General features: G+C 44.7%; 1 protein-coding gene across 4 annotated transcripts in view; it reads left to right on the top strand.

Annotated features, from left to right (window-relative positions):
- PDGFRA (platelet derived growth factor receptor alpha) overlaps window positions 1-19,945 on the top strand; it is a 43,923-nt gene extending 23,978 nt beyond the window's left edge. For all 4 annotated transcript variants that reach the window (XM_070505869.1, XM_014853510.3, XM_070505870.1 and 1 more), the window contains 12 exons: window positions 91-223; window positions 1,929-2,033; window positions 2,413-2,523; window positions 2,780-2,933; window positions 4,107-4,273; window positions 6,160-6,275; window positions 6,623-6,745; window positions 8,122-8,233; window positions 9,538-9,637; window positions 9,756-9,861; window positions 11,151-11,392; window positions 16,650-19,945. In XM_070505869.1, coding sequence (XP_070361970.1) covers window positions 91-223; window positions 1,929-2,033; window positions 2,413-2,523; window positions 2,780-2,933; window positions 4,107-4,273; window positions 6,160-6,275; window positions 6,623-6,745; window positions 8,122-8,233; window positions 9,538-9,637; window positions 9,756-9,861; window positions 11,151-11,392; window positions 16,650-16,797 — 1,617 coding nt within the window. In that variant the 3' untranslated portion in view covers window positions 16,798-19,945. The remainder of the gene's footprint in view (window positions 1-90; window positions 224-1,928; window positions 2,034-2,412; window positions 2,524-2,779; window positions 2,934-4,106; window positions 4,274-6,159; window positions 6,276-6,622; window positions 6,746-8,121; window positions 8,234-9,537; window positions 9,638-9,755; window positions 9,862-11,150; window positions 11,393-16,649) is intronic.
- The last annotated feature ends 232 nt before the right edge of the window (window positions 19,946-20,177 follow it).

Here is a 20,177-nt window from a genome sequence, read left to right as displayed (position 1 = left end):
TACTGTATCCAGTGGCTTTGCTGCTGCAGTTAAGCTCTGGTGCATTGCAAGTTTGGGGATTCACCAGTTCCCTGTCCTGGTCGTTTATAGAAACCGAGGTACGAAATTCGTTGGAGGGTCATTGAATCAATCAGCCCTGATGGACATGAATATATTTATGTGGACCCGATGCAGCTGCCTTATGACTCGAGATGGGAGTTTCCAAGAGATGGCCTCGTGCTTGGTAAGCTCCTCCCGGGTGGTCTCGCAAGGCTCCCTTTTGATTTGTACACAACTTTACTCTATAGGCCTGGGGAGGAACAGGGACCTGAGCTGGTGATGAGTGAGAGCGAGGGAATAGAAATTGGCTTCCAGAAATACTTTTCTGTCTTGAAAATGAGTTCACTGAATCACTGCAATGATTTTTTTTTTTAATCTCATTCTATAGCAAGTTATAGTTAAAGAAAATTTTACAAAGGGAGAAGAGAATTTGAGGCGGGCTGCCACTTCCAATTTGCTTTGGAAATGACACAAATTGAAAAGGAGGTGAATTTCTGTGACTGAAAAGAACAGATGAGAAATGCATGAGGATAACCACAAAATATATTTTTATCCAGTACATTCTGAAGATGTATGATACTTCTTTAGAATATATATGTTTAGAATATAGAATATAAAAATATAGGTGCATTTTAAAGCAAAAACACGTAAAAATAATCAAGCCAACTTATGACACGCTTTTCAAATATTTCAATCTTGGGCTGAGACCAAGTACATAAACTTTAGTCCAGGGGATTTTTTTCTTTTTTAAATCACATCCTGAATGAATGGAGACAGGACAAAGACAAATGAAAGTTAGAGCTATGAATATTCTAACGGTATGTACTTTGCAGGATGCCAAAGGCGGTTTTTAATTATCCGCTTGTCTCATTCCAAAAACAGCAAGGTTAGGTCTTGTAGAGAGTTACTTAAACTGAAATCAAACAAGAAACCCGAGCTGCTCCCAATTTCAAATACTTATACCTGGGAACTAAGCTTTCTTTATTATATTTTGCCCCGATTTACCAAAAGGAATGAGGCGCTTAGGGAAGTTAAAAAGCAATAAAATATGGGGAAAAAAAGGGCAACATCCCTAATCTGCCAAGAGGCATTTCTGTGTCTTGCTGCTCCTGTGTATTCGCAGGTTGCTATGGAAGCAACTCCTTTCCAGGTACGGTTTCCAGCAGTGCAGACAGGCAGTCAGAGGCAGTGTTGGCTGTTCGTGTCCCCTGTGAGCTGAGTCTGCCCTTGACTTGGCTCTCCATGGTGAGACTGACCACTATGGGAAATGTTCCTTTAGACTGTTAGCTTTTTGAGAATGGCGGCCACAGCTTCCATTTCTTTTTGTCTCTCCCAACATGTAGCAAAGGGCTGTGCTTCCAGGGCGTGTTGAGTCTTTGCTGTTTCTGCTCTCCCTGACAAATAGACAGTGAGGACACCAGCTGGAAGTTTATTTCATCACTCCTTGGAATCAGGGATATCTCGAATACTGAAGTATTTCCAGTGGATAAGGATTTACTGATGCAAAAGATGCCCCTGTTTGCATGTGGAAAACAGAAGGGTAGAGACCCAGGGGGTTTGGGCAAGAGCCACAGAAAGCAAGTACAAGGAGCCCACGGTCTAGCTCAGCACGCGAACTGGTAGACAGAGTGCTCACACCGGGGAGGGCTGCACCCTCCTTTCCCCCCCGTCTGTTTTCCTTTCCCTTGCAAATGTTATTTGACAAAAGCAATTATACTAATTTCCTTCCCTGTGGGCTCAATTCTGGTTTTGACATGATGACTTGGAGGAATCATTATGCTTACACCGTACAGGAAAAACACCGCCCAGCTGTGCACCCCCGATGCTGGTAAATAAAGCTGCTGAGACGCCTGACTTCTGTGTATGTTAATGGTTCTGGTTGCCCACAGGTCGTATCCTGGGATCTGGTGCGTTTGGGAAAGTGGTCGAAGGAACCGCTTATGGATTAAGCCGGTCCCAACCTGTCATGAAAGTAGCTGTGAAGATGCTAAAACGTAAGTGCCCCTTCCTGGGGATTTTTTGAACATGGAGCTATTAAGTGAATTGCTCAAAATCACACAGCCAGTAAATGCCAAATTTAACTAGATCTTGCTTCTCTTGAGTCTAGGTTTTATGTGTATTTAGACTCTTTCATCCATTAGGTTTATGTAGCTTGTTCTTGTTGCCTGTATGTTGGAAAATCAAGAATTGTTATTTGTAGTGATGTCTTTTTATCCTAAAGACTAGAGATTAGTCGTGAGAGTAACTATCTGTTTCTCTTTTAGACTCTTTTCAAATAGAATGATAATCCAGTCACAGGATTAGCCAGGTTTTGGCTTTTTCTAGGAAGTAGGTAGCTCAGTTGAGCTGATATGTGATTTATTTCTTCAACAGCCACAGCCAGATCTAGTGAAAAACAAGCTCTCATGTCGGAACTGAAGATAATGACTCACCTGGGGCCGCATTTAAACATTGTGAACTTGCTGGGAGCCTGTACCAAGTCAGGTAGGCTTATTGACCTGGGAGTGAGGGTTGCCTGTGGTTGTGAAAACTGCTGAACCAGGCTTTTTAAACCCCTGCTCTCTACCTCTAAAGATGCCAGCAAATAGAAGTCCCTTGAATGGAGTTGACTGGATTCCACTGAACTGATGGAAGCTCATTGTTTTTGAGCAACATCTCTTGCCACTGCAAACAAAGCCATTCATGGCTTTTCTCTTCTTCATTTTCATACTCATCTCCTAACGGGTTTTGGTCTCCACAGGCCCAATTTACATCATCACGGAGTACTGCTTCTATGGGGATTTGGTCAACTATTTGCATAAGAATAGGGACAGCTTCCTGAGCCGCCACCCAGAGAAGCCAAAGAAAGAGCTGGACATCTTTGGATTGACCCCTGCTGATGAAAGCACACGGAGGTGGGTGCAGAGCGATGTTGCTGTGAATCGTGGTCTTACGAACCTCACCAGTGAGGAGAACGCTTGTCCTGAGAGAGGCCACACCTGCAGATTCGGTGCCAGGATGTAGCAAGACTTAGAGTCCAGTTACCCTGCCCCTTCATCCCTGAGATACATGATGCCTGCTGGCGTTTGGACTGGGCTGTCACTCGGGGAGCCTTGCTGATAGGTTTGAATGAGAGCGAGAGTTGGAATCATTCTGGGAGCCATTCTGCTGTTGATGTGTGGTTCACTTAGGACCTATAAAATGCAGCTCTGACCAGGGATGCCTCAGAGCTTGTATCTTGTGAGAAAGTGTCTGAGCATCTCTAAGCTTGATATGCTGGTCCTTGCTGAACCTGGGCCTGTAAATTAAGCCAATGATAGTGATCCCCACTGTAGAAACCTGTCAGTGGCTATAAAGATCTCTGTAGATAGGAAGTTCTGTAACATCAGAAAGTCCAATGAGTTCCTTCATATTAAGTTACTTGATGGCCACCAAATGGGTGCTAAATGGGTGCTAAATTTATTGAGTAGCAGGAATTGTCTGCCCAGGCTGCATGTCACGTAGCACAGGTTCATGGCCTGTGAATTGAAAAACAGAAAGAATAAAGATGGACTTAATGTAATGTAATTTTCAAACTTTAAATGTAATAGACATAAAATTTTATAAGCCTCTGGGAGCCCCACTGTCTTGGATTTGGCTCTTCAGGATGTCTATGCTCCTGCTGAAGATGTGCAGGACACTGACACTGAAAGCAAACAGGTAAATAAATAATAATAATGTTAGGCAGCTAACATTTGTGGCACCCCTGTGCCAGGTACCATTCCAAATATCCCCCGAGTCTTTCCCATCTTTGTAAATGGGATTCATTCTACATCCTCAGAGAGTGCTTCCTTAGCCCCCAGATTGGGTCGTTTTCCTTGTCTGCTGTCAAAACCTTTCTTCCTTCACAGCACACCTGAGTTGAGATGCTTGTTGATTAGTGCTCATCTCCCCAGCAAGCCTACCCCACGTGAAGGGTGTGGGTTGGTTTTGCTTTTGCTCACCCCTGTTGCCCCGCACACTGTAGGCACCTGGTCATCATCTGCTGGATGTTGAATGACTACTCCAGAGGGGGACCCCTGGTAAGGGTTCTTTTTCTGTTTTTACAGTTATGTTATTTTATCTTTTGAAAACAATGGTGACTACATGGACATGAAGCAAGCTGATACCACACAGTATGTCCCCATGCTGGAGAGGAAAGAGGTTTCTAAATATTCGGACATCCAGAGGTCGCTGTATGATCGCCCAGCCTCATATAAGAAGAAAGCTATGTTAGGTAAAAGTCTGTGCTCGCTCTTTGGGTGTTGTGATCTTCCAGTGGTTTACTATGATGTGTAAAATACTCAGAAGAAAGTGAGAAGCGTGGTAAGTACAACTACCAGTCTGCATGGTCCCTAAAGGCAGGTCTGCACAACCAAGTCTGTGACATGTTTTCACAGGTTTGTAGCCTGTGTGTTGAAAAGAAGAAAAAGAAGAAAGAGACTTCATATAATGAATTTTTCAGACTATAATGTAGTCATTGTAAAGAATTAGTTATTCTGATAGAATGATCTTTCTTTCTTTTTTGGTGTTAACGTTATGTTTTTCTTTAGTTAATGAGAGTGTGGTGATAATTGGTGTTTTTTCCCTCGGTGCCCTTATTTGGCAAAATTAAGATTTGGCAATCTTATATTGGTTCCTAATATTATTTTTTAAATTTAGTTTTATATCTCTGATATCTATGAGTTCAATAGACCCCGCTTTTAGCTTTGCCAGTATCCAATTTGTGATAGAAACTGGAAAGCAGATGATTTGAGGTTTTATTTTCTGACAGGGGCATTGAGTGTTTCTACTGGATGTTGTTTGAAGGAAGATCCATCTGTTTGCAAAGCAGATGAGCATGTGGCAGGGTTGAATTGATTGATAAACTCCGGGGAGCCTAGCTGATGCCCAGACCAGATGGACTGTCCCACATCTGCTGGGAGGTGGCCCCTCCAGGGTTCTAGCCTCATCACAGGCTTGGAGGGGGAACGGGAGGGTGCCTACTAATGAGTCTGATGTTGACTTGTCCCTGCTCTTGTATTATTGGGTGTGAGCCCTCCCTTTGGTCACTGCAAAAAAATGTTGAGCTGCTATAGAAATTTTGGAAATCACTAATGCGCTCTGAATGCTTTCAAGGTTCTTAAGTGAAAGGTACAATCCATTAAAAAAAAGAATGTGCTTGTTTTGCAAAGCTCAGTACGCATTAATATTTTCCACTGCTGCAGTTCCAAGTTCCACGCACTTCCCATTGCCAAGTGGGTAAGCTTCCAGGCCCTTTTTAAAGATTAGCCAATGAGAGTTGTCGGAACCAGTGCTTCCTCTCCCCTCCCGTGTTGTTAAAAATAGTTTACATTGCTTCCCAGGCTGGACCTGGCTCCGGACTGCAGGGGAAGCTGATTCATGCACAGCCCAGGCCTGCTGGCAGGCAGACTGCTGCTTTCTGGCCTTCCCCTCACTGGCTGGAAAAATGTGAATGGCTGCAGCTACTCTTGACTTGCCTGAAAATTTTCAAAAAGAACTGAGAACTGCTGGCCTGGGTTGCCTTCTTCCTCGAAAACCCTGGGACCCTTCCAGATGGGACTAACCGGGGAAAGTGGACACATTAGAAACAAAGGGAACTAAACACAAAGTCATTGGCACTGATCTTTAAGATTGCTACCTCAGGTCTGACTGGTGGGTGATTTTATTCACAAAATAAGTCAGCTACGAGGAAGGTGGCTTTAAAAAGAAAAAAAGCAATTCCTGGAAGCTACTTTTTCAAAGGGCCCTCATGTACATTCATCATGGAAGATTTTAGTGTGTGTGTGTAGTTTAAAGGTGGCTGAAGTGATTTGCTAACTAAAAAATTTGGAAGGCAAACAACAAAATATGTGTGAGACCCCGGTAGGTTGGTTCTTATGGAGATATATGTTTTTTAACCAGATATGTGTTTCTGCTGATACATTTCTTTTTTAAGATGGAACCTTTGCATAGTTTAGATACCCACCTGTGTGGTCTAGAAATTGTATAAAAAATAATTTAGATATGTTTTTTGGACAAGCCTCAGTAGCCTGACAAGTGGCCCAGCCCTACGAGAGTGTCACAGGGGGTGATGTTTCATGGGATTCACTGGGACCAACACACTTAATTCCTTTTCTGCAGACTCAGAAGTCAAAAACCTCCTTTCGGATGATAACTCAGAAGGCCTAACTTTGCTGGATTTGTTGAGCTTCACTTATCAAGTTGCCCGAGGAATGGAGTTTTTGGCTTCAAAGAATGTAAGTGTGTTCAAGATCTTAGATCTGGGCCACACATCTCAGAGTGAGGTTTGCGTGGAAGGTAAATCTTGGAAGACCAGTAGCAACGGCTGCTTCTCTCTTTACTCTTCTCCAAAGCAGAGCAGGGAGGTGGACATCCTCTGGTGTCTACTTTTCTCCAGAGCTTTCTCCCTCTTGGGAGTGGTTGGGATGAGAGCCTGGGGGAGGTGAGCTCTTTGTACCAGGACAGCCTCACTGAGGTGTGCCAGGCAGCTCCGTGTGCTATCACGAAGTGGCCCCCGGCAGGGGTGATGCTGTCTGGAGGCAGGTAGATTGACCCTGACATTGTTTCTTCTCTTTCTGGGCAGTGTGTCCACCGGGACCTGGCTGCTCGCAACGTCCTCCTGGCACAAGGGAAAATTGTGAAGATCTGTGACTTTGGCCTGGCCAGAGACATCATGCATGATTCCAACTACGTGTCCAAAGGCAGCGTATGTGCTCTCTCCCCTCATTTGGCATTGTCACGCTCCCTCGCTCGAATCTCTGAAGTCAGGTGTTGCTTCTAGCCACTTGGTGCCCATATTTTTAACATCGAGTCCATGAGACTCATGAATGGGCTTCAGGGGGTCAGTGTGAAGCACAGACTCTGTGGCCAGACTGCCTGGGTGTGAGCACCAGCTCCAGCTCTCACCAGTGTGGGATTTGTGGCAAGTTACTTAACCATTCTGTGCCTCGGTTTCCCTATTTGTAGCTGGGAAGTGATAACAGTACCTATCTCCTGGGTTGCCATGGGATAATAAATCAGTGAAATCATGTAAAATGCTTAGGACAGTGCCTGGCACGAAAAGCACCCAATAAGTGTTGACTATTAATATGTAAATTGTTTGGTGTGTGTCCATACGTGCATTTCCAAGGAGGGCATCTCTAATTTACCGAATTTTCAAAAGGTGTCTCTGACCTCTAAAAATGTTAAAAACATTTGAGTTAATATATCTTGGAAGCATAATTTCCTTAAAGATAGCCATTCTTCCTTATACCTGAGCCTTTCTCCCCACCTCTTCCACCTCTAGGCAGATAAAGTCACTTGGGCTACATCTGCCCTCTTTTGGTACCATTCTAACCACCCCACTGCACTGGTCCTGAGACACCTATGGGGTTGCTGCATCTGCCTAGAGAAGGATGCTGACCTGTGTCCATGCTCTGTGTGTTTCATGTACTGTGTGGCCATGACCTGTAGCTTCAGGCACTCTGAACAAACCAATGGACTTTGGTGGTGCCAATTTCTCACCCGTCCGTAAAGGTTATGAATCTCCGTTATCTCCTTAGCCATCTCAGAGGACCGAAGGCGCAGCTCCTTTATGTGTCTGCTTCAGTTTACTGTTTCCACTGAAGGTTGGACCAGCCTCGCAAAAGAGGCTGCAGAATTATCATACTGTCGCGCTCTTTGTAGTGGTAGGAAATGACCACTTCTTAAAGTTCAAAAACGTAATTGACTTTCAGATCACTGGATCTGTTTCTTAGTTTTATTCTTAGGAACACCTGAAAAGAGAGGACAGGTCCATTCAGGGCTCACACTTTTGGGTCGAAATTCAGGGTTAGATATTTTTGGATGTTATTCCTTTGGAGGACATAGAGGCAACATCGCCCATTCATCACTCGTCAGATATTTATCGGGCACCCACTAGGATGCCAGGCCCTCCTCTGCATGCTGAGAGTACAGCGGTGAACAACACACACAGGAGACGCTTGTGTGGGGCAAGGCTATCACTGCAAGTTGTTACTAGGCCTGAGAGAACCCCGTCCCACTTCTGCTGCTGTGGATCCTGGTGTGTCCGCTGGGTTTAATGTCCTCCCTCCCTCCCCGCAGACCTTTCTCCCTGTGAAGTGGATGGCTCCTGAGAGCATCTTCGACAACCTCTACACCACGCTGAGTGACGTCTGGTCTTACGGCATTCTGCTCTGGGAGATCTTTTCTCTTGGTATGGGCCTGACATCTCTGCTTGTCTGGGTTGTTCTGGAAGAGCACTGGAAGGGAAACACTGTGTTTTTCCAAGCTCCAGGAATGTAAACAATGTGAAAATACCCGGTGTGACGCAAGTGTGCTGCAGCCGATTTATGTCACACATTGTACACTCGTGATGTCTGGGGTGTGCCCATGCGGACTGAGATGGGGGTCTTGGGGGGCTGTGCCCTCACCCCTAGCCTTTGCCCTCCCTCTCCTTTGGGCTATGCTAGAGTGACTTTCTCCCACTGGAAATGCTCCTGTTGACATCCACACACCAGCTGCTCTTTCATCTTGGACTTTGGGTTAATGGGTTCACCAGTGCAGAGCTGCCCACCCCCTCACCTTATGGTGATCACGCTCACGTGAAACTAGTGTGGGGAAGAAAAGGGCGTGACTCTCCTTCCTGGTCATCATTTTGGAGGAGAGAAAGCTCCCATTCATTCATTCATTCATTCAGTCAGTCAGTCACCAGGTACTAAACAACACAGGTGCCCCATGCTGCCAGGCGAGGGCCCGAAGAGAGGGGTGAATTAGGACCCCGACCTGCAGACAGTTCATCTGGGGAGATGAGACTTACATACTTAGTGATACACTGTGTGGTCCTAATTTAAAATTGTAGCGGGAGTCCAGAGGAAGGAGAAAGGAGTCCTGGACTAGCTTTGGAAGGCTTTAGAGAGGAAACTAAACTTGACTCGGCTTTGACCATAAAAATGTGAACTATTTCATGAATTTACTGTCATCCTGATGTGATAGTGAAGGTCCTCCCTGCCTGGTCTCCTTTTTCTGTCCTAGCTCTCTCTCCATGGATGTCACGTGGGTCAGCCCAGTGCGTGCCTTCACTGAGTCTCACACTCCCTTAAGAGCAGAGAATTATCTAGACATTTCAGACCCCAACTTTGACTTTTGCTTTAATTGTTTGAGCATTTCTGGTGAAAATGACTCTTTTGGCCTCTGATTCAGAATTTCTCTTGCTTTTCTCTTTTGGTTTGTATGTGTAGATCCAATTGTCAGAAACATTGAAAAACGCTTCTATCTTTTTCTAAAGATGTAGAATTTTTGCCTAGGGTGCCTGGTCTTGACCAACTTAGAAGTCCTGGTTAAATTTAAGATCTGGGCAGGCTGTGAAATCAAGAGGATGATAACACTTAGTTTCCAAGAAAAAATCACTACTTCAGGGTGGGGATCCACAAACGTTTTCTAAAGGTGCTGTATGACCCCAAGTGTTTCCATGGTGTCCCACACACGTTAATCCTGGGGGTTTTCTTCTTTGGCTTCCAGGTGGCACACCCTACCCTGGCATGATGGTGGATTCTACTTTCTACAATAAGATCAAGAGTGGGTACCGGATGGCCAAGCCTGACCATGCCACCAGTGAAGTGTGAGCCCCTCCCCATCCCGTGGGGCTTATGGTTATGCCCAGTGGGTCTGTGGTAGTTGGGGGTGGGGGTCCCCTGACGCTCCTCCCTGCACCCACTCTGAGTTGTGCTCTTCTCCAGCTATGAGATCATGGTGAAGTGCTGGAACAGTGAGCCGGAGAAGAGGCCCTCCTTTTACCACCTGAGTGAGATCGTGGAGAATCTGCTGCCTGGACAATATAAAAAGGTTTGTCTGGGCCTCTTAAGATGGGTGGAAAGGAATGGACAAAGAGAGAAGATAGTAGCTGGTAGTTAAGCCAGTGAGAAGCATTGTTCAACACTGTTTTAAAAGAACATTTTCAAAGGAGGATAAAGATTGTGTGATCCAGTGGCCGGGCTTCACGGAGGGCCCCGCGGGCCCCTGGTAGTGATGATGAATGAAAACCTTCCCCTGCCCGCAGGGCTCCCGTTTCATCTGAAGTGTGCAACACCTGGAAGCACTTTAGTCTCCAGATGTTTGAGTATCTGAAGCGACTGTGCAGTTGGAAGTCTCAGGGCATCCACAGCCATTAAATCTCTAATTTGAATGCCCTTAAATCCGTGCAAAATTGGCTTTTACCAGCTGACTGGAAGGAACAACCTCAGCTGTTATCTGTGGCTCCAGCTGGTTTTTTTGTGGAATAGGAAGCATTGTTCAAAGGAAACAAATGTAATTTCATGGAACCAAGCAGGATATGTTAATGAATGAAACAACTTCCTGTGGAGATGCTGAGAAGGAAGCCCAGATGCACTTGTATAATAAACTCAACTTCTTAGATTCAGGTTCTTCACTGTGTAGACATTTCATCCTTATTGCTTCTCTTTCTTCTCAAGGAGGAACAGGGCTAGGAGGTTGCACGCTGAAGTGGAAGTTAAATACTTTTGTCCGTTGATTATCTCACTGCCCATTACAAGTCCATATGTGAGGCAGTGAGGAGGCAGGAGGAAATTAACTGTAGGTCAGTCACAGATACTCTGGTTGGTGAAGATGTGTTGATGGGAAGAGACTAGAACTATTGTTGGAAATGCAGACCTTTTTAGATCAAAGGTCTCTAAGTTTTGAGTTCGATTTCTCCAATGTTTAAGGATCAGGAAGGCTTCAGGTGTGCTGTTCCCAGTGGAAGTCCTTGTCATCTCTTATCGGGGCCCATCCAAGCCCTGGAGAGATGGTGTGATGGGGGCCGGAGGGTCGGTGCTAGTCCCAGAGCAGGGAGTGTGTATGTATGGGGCACAGCTGTAGCTACTGACTTGGAGAAGGGGCTCTTGGTATCTTAAGATCTACCAGCAGGAGATCTCTGCCTTTGGTGGTCCTTTTTTCATGTTCCACATCTCTAGGAACAGTTGACATCTGACACACCCTCAGGTGTCTAAATCCCATATCTGTGAGGTAGTTTGGAAACACAGACAGTTAAAAAATAGTAAGTTCTGAGCATCTGTATTCTTTTTTGCAGTTTGGTCAATAATACTTGATTAACTATGTGACATGAATGTTTGCAGAGTTATGAAAAGATTCACCTGGACTTCCTGAAGAGCGATCATCCCGCCGTGGCACGCATGCGCGTGGACTCTGACAACGCCTACATTGGCGTCACCTACAAAAATGAGGAAGACAAGCTGAAGGACTGGGAGGGTGGCCTCGACGAGCAGAGGTTGAGTGCGGACAGTGGCTACATCATCCCTCTGCCGGACATCGACCCTGTTCCGGAGGAGGAAGACCTGGGCAAGAGGAACAGACACAGGTAGGTGTGGGCACAACCTCAGCTTCCCATGGTGCTCACCTGTGCCTCCCCCAGCACCCCAAAGGAGAGGGGCCATGGCTGCAGACAATGAGGCTCCCCTGGTGATGGATCTGTTCTAGGGGAGTGGGCAGACCAATCCCCAAGGGGTCAGTTCAGTTTTGAAAATGCTTCCCAGATGATTCTATTATGTGCCCCCTGGGCCTGAGGGAGGTGTAGGGTGGGGAGGGACATGCTTCCCTGGTGAAGAATCTTTGACCTCAGATAAGTCCTCAGATAATTTGATCAAACTGACAGAGCAGCTGTGGTTGAGATAATAGAAGCCTCTCTTGCTGTTTTCTTAGTCAGTCATCAAACTGAGGAGAAAGTTGAGAGAGAGGCTGGACCGGGCTATTTGATGCTACCTCAGTGGTTCTTCACCTTAGCTGCAAGCTGGAATCACCTGGGGAGATTTAAAAACTACTGATCTACAAACTTTACCCAGACCCACGAATTAGAATCTCGGGGAGTGGGGCCCAAGCGCTCCCTGGCTGATTTGTTCTTTCTTTCTTTTTAACTTTGTATTGTGGAAGTTTTCTAACATGCACAATTCAAGAAGTATAGTGAACTGTCAGGCAATGTGTCACTCAGTTTCAGTGTTTATGAATTCATGGCTGATCTGCATGCATGATCACATCTACTCCTCCTCCCCTGCCTGCTCTAGATTATTTTGAAGCAATCCTAGACGTCATATCCTTTCATCCATGGACATTCCAGTGTATATCTCTAAAAGATAAGGGCTCTATTTTAAAAATAGCTACAGTTAAAAAGTTATTAAAAATATCTACAATACCATTATCTCACCCTCAAAAATGACAATAAATCATTAAAAGCATCAGATATCCAGTCAGTGTTCAAGTTTCCATGATTCTCTCACAAATATTATTTTACATTTGGTTTCTTCTATTCAAGACCCAAATAAGAGTCACATGTTGCATTTGGTTGATAGGTCTCTCTAAGTTCGTCATGCCTCTTTTTTGCCCTCTTACGTGTTATTTGTGAAGAACCCAGAGTGTCTGCCTCTAGAATTCCCACATTCAGAATTTTGCTGGTTGCATCTCGTAGTGTGGTTTATCACATGCTTCTGTCTCCTGTATTTGTCGTAAACTGGTAGTTGGTCTAGAGGCTTGATCTGACTCAGTTTGGATTTTTGGCAGGCGTGCTTCAGAGATGGTGTTGTGTACTTCCATCAGGAGGTCCCTACTCTTTGGTTGTCTTTTTGTGACATTGACAATCACTGGTGATCATTATCTAGATGTGTTAATTTATTACCCAGGTATTGCTAATGCACAGCCAAGACTAGAACCATTGGTTTACGTGGTCCAGATGGAGACCATGCCCCAATTCCCTGCTCTCTGCATAGCCTTTAAACAGAGGCAGGAGAAGGTGATAGGTTTAAGGTCCCCGGTTCAAGGTCCAGGTTCAAGGTCCAAGTTGCTTATGAGTCTCTTGTTTTCCCTCTTTGTCTAGGATGTTGTTTTCTCTTCTTCTTCAGTTGTTCAGTTGACTACATACAATTATTTAGGCACGTTGCATTATTATTTTGGAGGCTTAGAGCTGTGACCTCTCTCAACCAATTTAGGTGTAAGGTATAGACAGCCTTTATTTGTATGCACCAGGTAATTTTAAAAGTACAAGGATTTTTTTGTTTTTGTTTTTTGGGGATGTGTTATAAGATTTGGAGATAGGGCAAAGTGGCCTGTATGACTTACCTATCTAATTATCCTTTGCTCAGGACAGTTTATAAAATATGCTTATATTCCTTATGCAACAGTCTTTCTCCAAGTTTGGGGATCTGTGGTAGAACTGCATGGGGATGGGAGAAGGCTGAGCAGTGGTCTCCGAGCGCTCAAGCCCACATCTGCCATCCATTTGGTTTCTTTGTATTTGTGCGCTCTGAATAATATTTCAGTTGTGAAAAAGAGTTCTGCTTCTAAATAAAGTTAGAAAGTCACATTGGGATAAATAACATAAGAAGGGTCCTCAGAACTTTTCTAGGGGTACACAAGGCTGGAGTGCAGAATTTGATACATCTTCCACAGAGAGAACAATTTTAGTTGATAGGTAGTTGTTGTATTAGAGGAAGAGAACTCCTGAAAGGGTGGTACGTCTGATTTTTGACTTGTAAAAGGTATGTCCCAAACGACTACACCAGGTCAGGGGGGACTGTGGCCCCGACAGGCGGGCTGAGCATGGTGAGTGTCGTAGCTTGGGCTGCTGCCATAACACAAGACCACAGACTGGGGGCACTAAATGATAGAAAATTATTGTCTCACAGTTCTGGAAGCTGGAAGCCCAAGATCAAGGGGTTGGCAGGTTTGGTTTCTCTAGTGCCTCTGTCCTGGCTTGCAGATGGCCGCCTCCGTGCTGTGTCCTCACACGGCTTTTTTCTGTGTGTGCATCCCTGGTGTCTCTTCCTCTTCTTATAAAGATATCAGTCCTATGGGATTAGGGACCCGTTTTAGTGACTTCATTTAACCTTAATTACCTCCTTAATGGCCATATCTCTGAATATAGTCCCATTGGAGTTTAGGGCCTCAGCTTATGAATTTGGGGGTGGGGGCACAGTTCAGCTCATAAAAGTGAGGGGAAGCCCGGAGCTGGGATGCTCTGGGTCTAGGCAGGCTAGGAGGAGTCGGCATGGTGGTCCAGAGGAGCCCTCTCCTCAGCCTCAGGTTGCTTGGTCTTGGGAGAGGACTAGGCGTGAGGAAGGCGGGGCCTTGCTGTAGAGGGCTTGGTGGTGCCAGGTCAGAACCTATCAGAAGCCAAGCTCCAGGCTACAAGGTGGGCACTGTGGCTCAGGAACCAGAAGTAGGCCCAGTCATCAGCTGTAGGACCCACTGCGAATCCTGACAAGCAGCAAGGATGATCTGGTGCTCGTCTCGGTGGAAGTCAGCTTCTTCTGTACCCACACCCCTGTCTTTTCTCTATGAGATGGACTGACAGAGAGAGAAGTATGCCAGGCCCAGGAGGTGAGTGCCAGGGGGACTGACTCTACTGTAGGACTCAGCTGTAGAACTCGCCCCCAAGGAGAGGACCAGCAGTTCAAATCACAGCATCCAAGGAAGTGTCATAAACGCAGGTCCTAGCTGGGTTGGGGTCAATATCCAATGGTTGACTCAGGCCTCCAGCCATTGGCCAGGACCCCAAGAACCAGGTCTGGCCTCCTGGGGAGAGGGGCTCTTAGGACTAGACAGTTCTCAAGAGGAGCCAAGGGGCCGGCCCTGTGGCCAAGTGGTTAAGTCGAGTGCTCCACTTTGGCGGCCCAGCATTTTGCTGGTTCGGATCCTGGGCACGGACATGGCACCGCTCATCAGGTCACACTGAGGTGGCATCCCACATGCCACAACTAGAAGGACCCACAACTAAAATATACAACTATGTACTTGGGGGGCGATTTGGGGAGAAAAATCAGAAAAAAAAAAAGAGGAGCCAAGTGGACTAGGGTTCACAAGGAGGCTCCATGACCAGGGTGTAAGTCAGGGGTAGAGTGGAATACAAACCAGGAACTGAGGCAAAAGCTCCATCACAGGGAAGGGCCGAGTCTGTGGGGTTGTGAAGGGAAACCTCAGTTCAGTAGCCCTGTAGGTTCTAAGAGCTCTCTGAGCCACAGGGGCCTTGGGGTGGGTGGCAGCAGGCTGTTTCCTGTAGGCTTCTACTTGGCCGGGTTCAGTCCTCTGCTTGGAAACTGAATGGAGAGGAGGAGAGAAAGGCTGAGGAATCAGGCCTGGCCTGATAGGCAGGAAACAACTGCAAGGGCTGAGAGCCCCTGTTTGGTCTGTGGGCACAAGATTCCTTCCTCTGGCTGGCCAGCCAACAGTGTAGTTTATGTGCTATGTATATAGCCCAGTGCTACAGCCTCATAGTGAGGAGGAGAAGCATAGTCCTGCCTGTCAGCAGATGATGCTCTGCTTGGAGCAAAAAGATATACATAAAAATGTAGCACTCGAGCCAGCCCTGGTGGCCTAGTGGCTAAGTTCAGTGTGCTCCGCTTTGGTGGCCCAGGTTCGGTTCCCGAGTGCAGAACCACACCACATGTCTGTCAGTAGCCGTGCTGTGGTGGCAGCTCACATAGAAGAACTAGAAGGACCTACAAATAGAATATACAACTATATACTGGGGCTTTGGGGAGAAGGAAAAGAGAGAGGAAGTTTGGCAAGAAATGTTAGCTTGAATGTTTCTCAGCAAAAAAAAAAAATGTATCAGTACAAGGCAAGATAACAATAAGACAGTAGGAGTTCAGAGAAGGTAGAAGACACAGGGAGTTGTGACAGGCTAGAGACTTTCGGGAAGATTATGTTCCAAAAATTTTTGTGAAAAATTTTAAATATTGAGAAAAATTGAGAGAATACATCTACCATGTAGATTGAGCAGTTGTCACATTTGCTGTAAGATATAATAGGTGTATCACTCACACACACACGCTCTCATACTTTTTTTTCCTTACTAAATCATTTGAAACTCCAGCACACATTTTGTTGGAATAAGGATACTCCCCTCCATAACCATAATAGCATGATCACACGTAAGCAAATGAACAACTATCCCCTGACATCATCTAATATCCAGGCCCTATTTAAATTCAGGTAAGAGTTTGAATAATAATAGCTAACATTTATTGAGCTCTTATTATGTTCTAGGCGCTGTGCTCAGTGCTTTATGGTTCTTACCTTATTGAATCACCCTGACAGACAGGAAAATTGTCAAGCATTACTGTCATTCCATTTTATAGAGTTCATGGGGTTCAGTGACTTGTGTGAAGTCCCACAGCTAGTAAGTGGTGGACCATTTCAGACCTAAGGCTTTCTGACTCTAGAACGCACCTTTGCAGCCACTAGTCTAGTAAGTAAGGAGTCTTCACATGCCCTTTTGATCGGGCATTCCTGATTTTCTCTCCCATTAGGATTCAGTAGGGAAAGTAGAGATTGTTGCAGCCTGTTAGCAACTTCGATGAAAAATTTGGCAGAAGAGAAGGAAAGCTGAAGTGTGGAGATGACCTGTGGATCTGGGTTTTCCATGTGGACCTCTGCAGTGCAACGGATGATGAGTAGCTGTCTGACTTGGTGGCAGAATCTTGCCCAACTAAGTAGACTGAATTTGAAAGCCAAAGGATCTTACAGGAAGAGCTCCTTTGCCTTTGGGGGGCCACCTTAGAAACGCCACCGTGGTCTAGTTGGTCTGTGCGTGGGCCATAAGCTTTCCTATTCTCTCCCTCCTCCAGCTCGCAGACCTCTGAAGAGAGTGCCATCGAGACAGGTTCCAGCAGTTCTACCTTCATTAAGAGAGAGGATGAGACCATTGAGGACATCGACATGATGGACGACATTGGCATAGACTCCTCAGACCTGGTGGAGGACAGCTTCCTGTAACTGGCAGATTCAGGGGGTACCTTCCACCTCTGGAGCCACCTTGGATCCTTTCACGAAAACCACTTTACTGCAGTGCAGAGTTTCAGAGGAGGACTTGGATGACGTGTAAAGAGAAGTTCCCAGCCAAGGGCCTCAGGGAGCCTTCTAAATACGAATGGATGAGATATTTTGGAGTGAACTTTTTCAGCACTGTCTCTTGGCGGTGCTTTAGTAGCATCTCAGCGGTGTGTGAAGTTTGGAAGTAGACGGACAAGGAAATAATAGGCCGTGGAAGACGAACTTTGTGTTTCAAGGGCATTGGTAAGATTCCAACATACACATTTTTTACTGCAACAAAACTCCAGCATTGTAATTATGTAAATAACTCTAACCAAGGGCGTGTTTAGATTTGTATTAACTGTCTTCTCTGGACTTCTGAAAGACCACTCAACCCATCCATGTACTTCCCGCTTGAAACCTGGTGTCAGCTGCTGTTGAAATTTTTTATGAAGTGCATGCAAAACCACTTTTGAACCTTAAAAGGTACTGGTACTATAGCATTTTCCTTTTTTTTTAGTGTTAAAGGATAAAAGATAACAATTAACCGAACTCATTTGATAGATTTGGGTCATTTAGAAGCCCAGCAACTCATTTTTATTCTATAATCTATGTTTATAATAATACTACTGTTATCAGTAATGCTAAATGTATAATATGTAACACGTTTTCCCTACAGAGAAAGCACAATTTTTAAAAATCCTTACTAAGTAGGTGACAAGTTTGACAGTTTTTGACATTTATATTAAATAACATATGTTTCTCTATAAAATATGGTAATAGCTTTAGTGGATTAAATTTAGTTGAACATAGAGAACAAAGTAAAAGTAGTGTCTTCCAGGAAGTCAGAATTTTTAACTGTGTACTGAGTAGGTTCCCTAGTCCCTTGTACTAAACAATCAACTGCCCTCTGAAGTAATGGGATTCGAAAAGCAAACCAACCCCCTAAATCCTAAACGTTCTCAATAGAAAGGCAGGCCTATGCCTAACAGGACTTCTCATGTTGTTACCAATGGAAAATATGGTCATCAGCAGAAAGACTGGATTTGCAGAGGTTTTTTCATGCCTAGTGAGAACTTTGGTGGGCCCCAACATACATAGTTTTTAAATTCTACAAGCCCTACAAGAGTTGGAAGGATGCCCTGCACATCAGCTGCCTTCCTTCATCTCTTACCCCAAAGAGGAGTAGTTTGAAACCCTGAGACTATAAAGGCATTGTTTAGTGGAGGCTGTGTGTGCGTGAGCCTGGATCCTTGGTTCCCAAATGTAACTGGCAACCAGATTCCCCAGATCCTAGGTCCCCATCCCAAAGATTCCGAATCATTAGGTCTGGTGGGGAGCAGAAACCTATGTTTTTATAAACTCCCTGCCTGTTCTGATCAGCCAGGTTTGGGAAACACCAGCTTGGGTTACAGGAAGTTGCCATGGGAAAAAAATAATTTGAAATGTGGAACTGGGCTGGAAGTCAACCATATAGGAAACCTACCATTTGAATCCTTGGCGCTGGGTCAGTGACATTTAACGCTATCTATCTAGCAATTGCTACCCTTAATTGAACTTTCCAGTCTTAGCTGAGGCTGGGAAAGCTAAATCTTGGTTTGGCAGGCCTTCTAAAAGTAAAGACACTGCTTCTCTCTGAATGGGGGAACTGAACTTGCCCTCCTCCCCCGGAAAAGGCATGAACACAAAGGATGCACTTCTGTGTGCTGAGTCTCTGTGTAACCAGGTCAATCTTTGGGTGAAACAAATTTAAAAGTTTTACTGAAATTTTGGTGTTAATGGGAGGACAAATTGTTGCATCCATCTAAACTGTCACGCTGGTTGGTGTGAGCTCATTGGCATTCTTTGCAGTATGGCTTAAAATTGCTGACACCATATGAATGAAACATGGGCATGATTACTGCAATCACTGTATGTGCTCCTGGCAGGTGATGCTCTGGAAGATGGAGAAGCAATAACAAGGTACTTGACTACCTACTGGTGTAATCTCAATGCAAGCCCCGAATTTCTTATCCATGTTTTTCATAGTAAGTGTGAAGACTGAGCCAGATTGGCCAATTAAAAAAGAAAACCTGACTAGGTTCTGTAGAACCAATTAGACTTGAAATACATATGTGTTTCTAGAATCACAGCTCGAGTATTCTATTTACCACTCACTCTCCCATGTACAGCCTTCTTTTCTTGGTGCTTTGCATTTTGATGTTCTTTTGAGTCTTGTGTGACATCATGAGGCTGGATGAAAATTCTCAGACCAGCAGGTTCCAGTCCTAATGAATGCCCCCACCTGAGTTTGTATGTGACTGCATTTTTTTTTTTTTTTTGGGAGGTGAGGAAGATTGGCCCTGAGCCGACATCTGTGCCAATCTTCCTCTGTTTTGTATGTGGGATGCCACCACAGCATGGCTTGCTGAGTGGTGTGTAGGTCCACGCCCAGGATCCGAACCAGCGAACCTTGGGCAAAGCAGAGCATGCAAACTTAACCACTATGCCACCAGCTGGCCCCTGCATTTTTTTTTAAACAGTGTTTTCAGTGCATCACAGATTCGTTTCATTTTTGGCCTCCTGCAAAGCCCCCGGATGAAAATTTGCCAATCCTTCCTGCTTTCTATTTTTATGAAGACAATCAAAGCTGGCCTGAGAAACCCAATTTGTGACTTTTTAAATGATCAATGATGTCCTTAAAAATGTGGTCTGCCAATCTGTACAAAGTGGTCCTATTTTTGTGAAGAGGGACGTAAGATAAAATGATGTTATACATCAATGTGTATATATGTATTTCTATATAGACTTGGAGAATACTGCCAAAACGTTTATGACAAGCTGTATCACTGCCTTTGTTTATATTTTTTTAACTGTGATATTCCCCACAGGCACATTAACTGTTGCACTTTTGAATGTCCAAAATTTATATTTTAGAAATAATAAAGAGAAAACTACGTAAGTGTTCCCAAAACAGTGGTGTGGTAAATGTGTGAGAAGAACTAACTTGATAGGAAGGGTCTACGATACAAAATGTATTACAAATACTCCTGTTCGTGTTTTTGTTTTAAAACGTGTAAATGAAGATCTTTATATTTCAATAAATGAGATATATATATATAATTTAAAGTTATGCTAAGGTTCCAGGATTTTTGTCTTTAGTTGGATCGTATAGATTAAAGCAATCCTATTCAATTAATTTTGTTAGCAGCATTCCAGGAGGACTCTGTCTTATTTATTTGAGCTAGTTCGTTTTCAGACCCAGCATTTGACTTAAAGGATGACTGGCTCTTGGCTCATCTTTGATCCTATCATTTAGTTTGTTTGTTATAATAGCGTTTTATTGTGTGGTGTTTTTCTCCCCT

The sequence above is a fragment of the Equus asinus genome, chromosome 3, assembly GCF_041296235.1.
Source record: "Equus asinus isolate D_3611 breed Donkey chromosome 3, EquAss-T2T_v2, whole genome shotgun sequence".
Classification (NCBI taxonomy): domain Eukaryota; kingdom Metazoa; phylum Chordata; class Mammalia; order Perissodactyla; family Equidae; genus Equus; species Equus asinus.
Note: the sequence above shows the minus strand (reverse complement) of the source record. Positions and strands in the feature narration are given on the sequence as shown.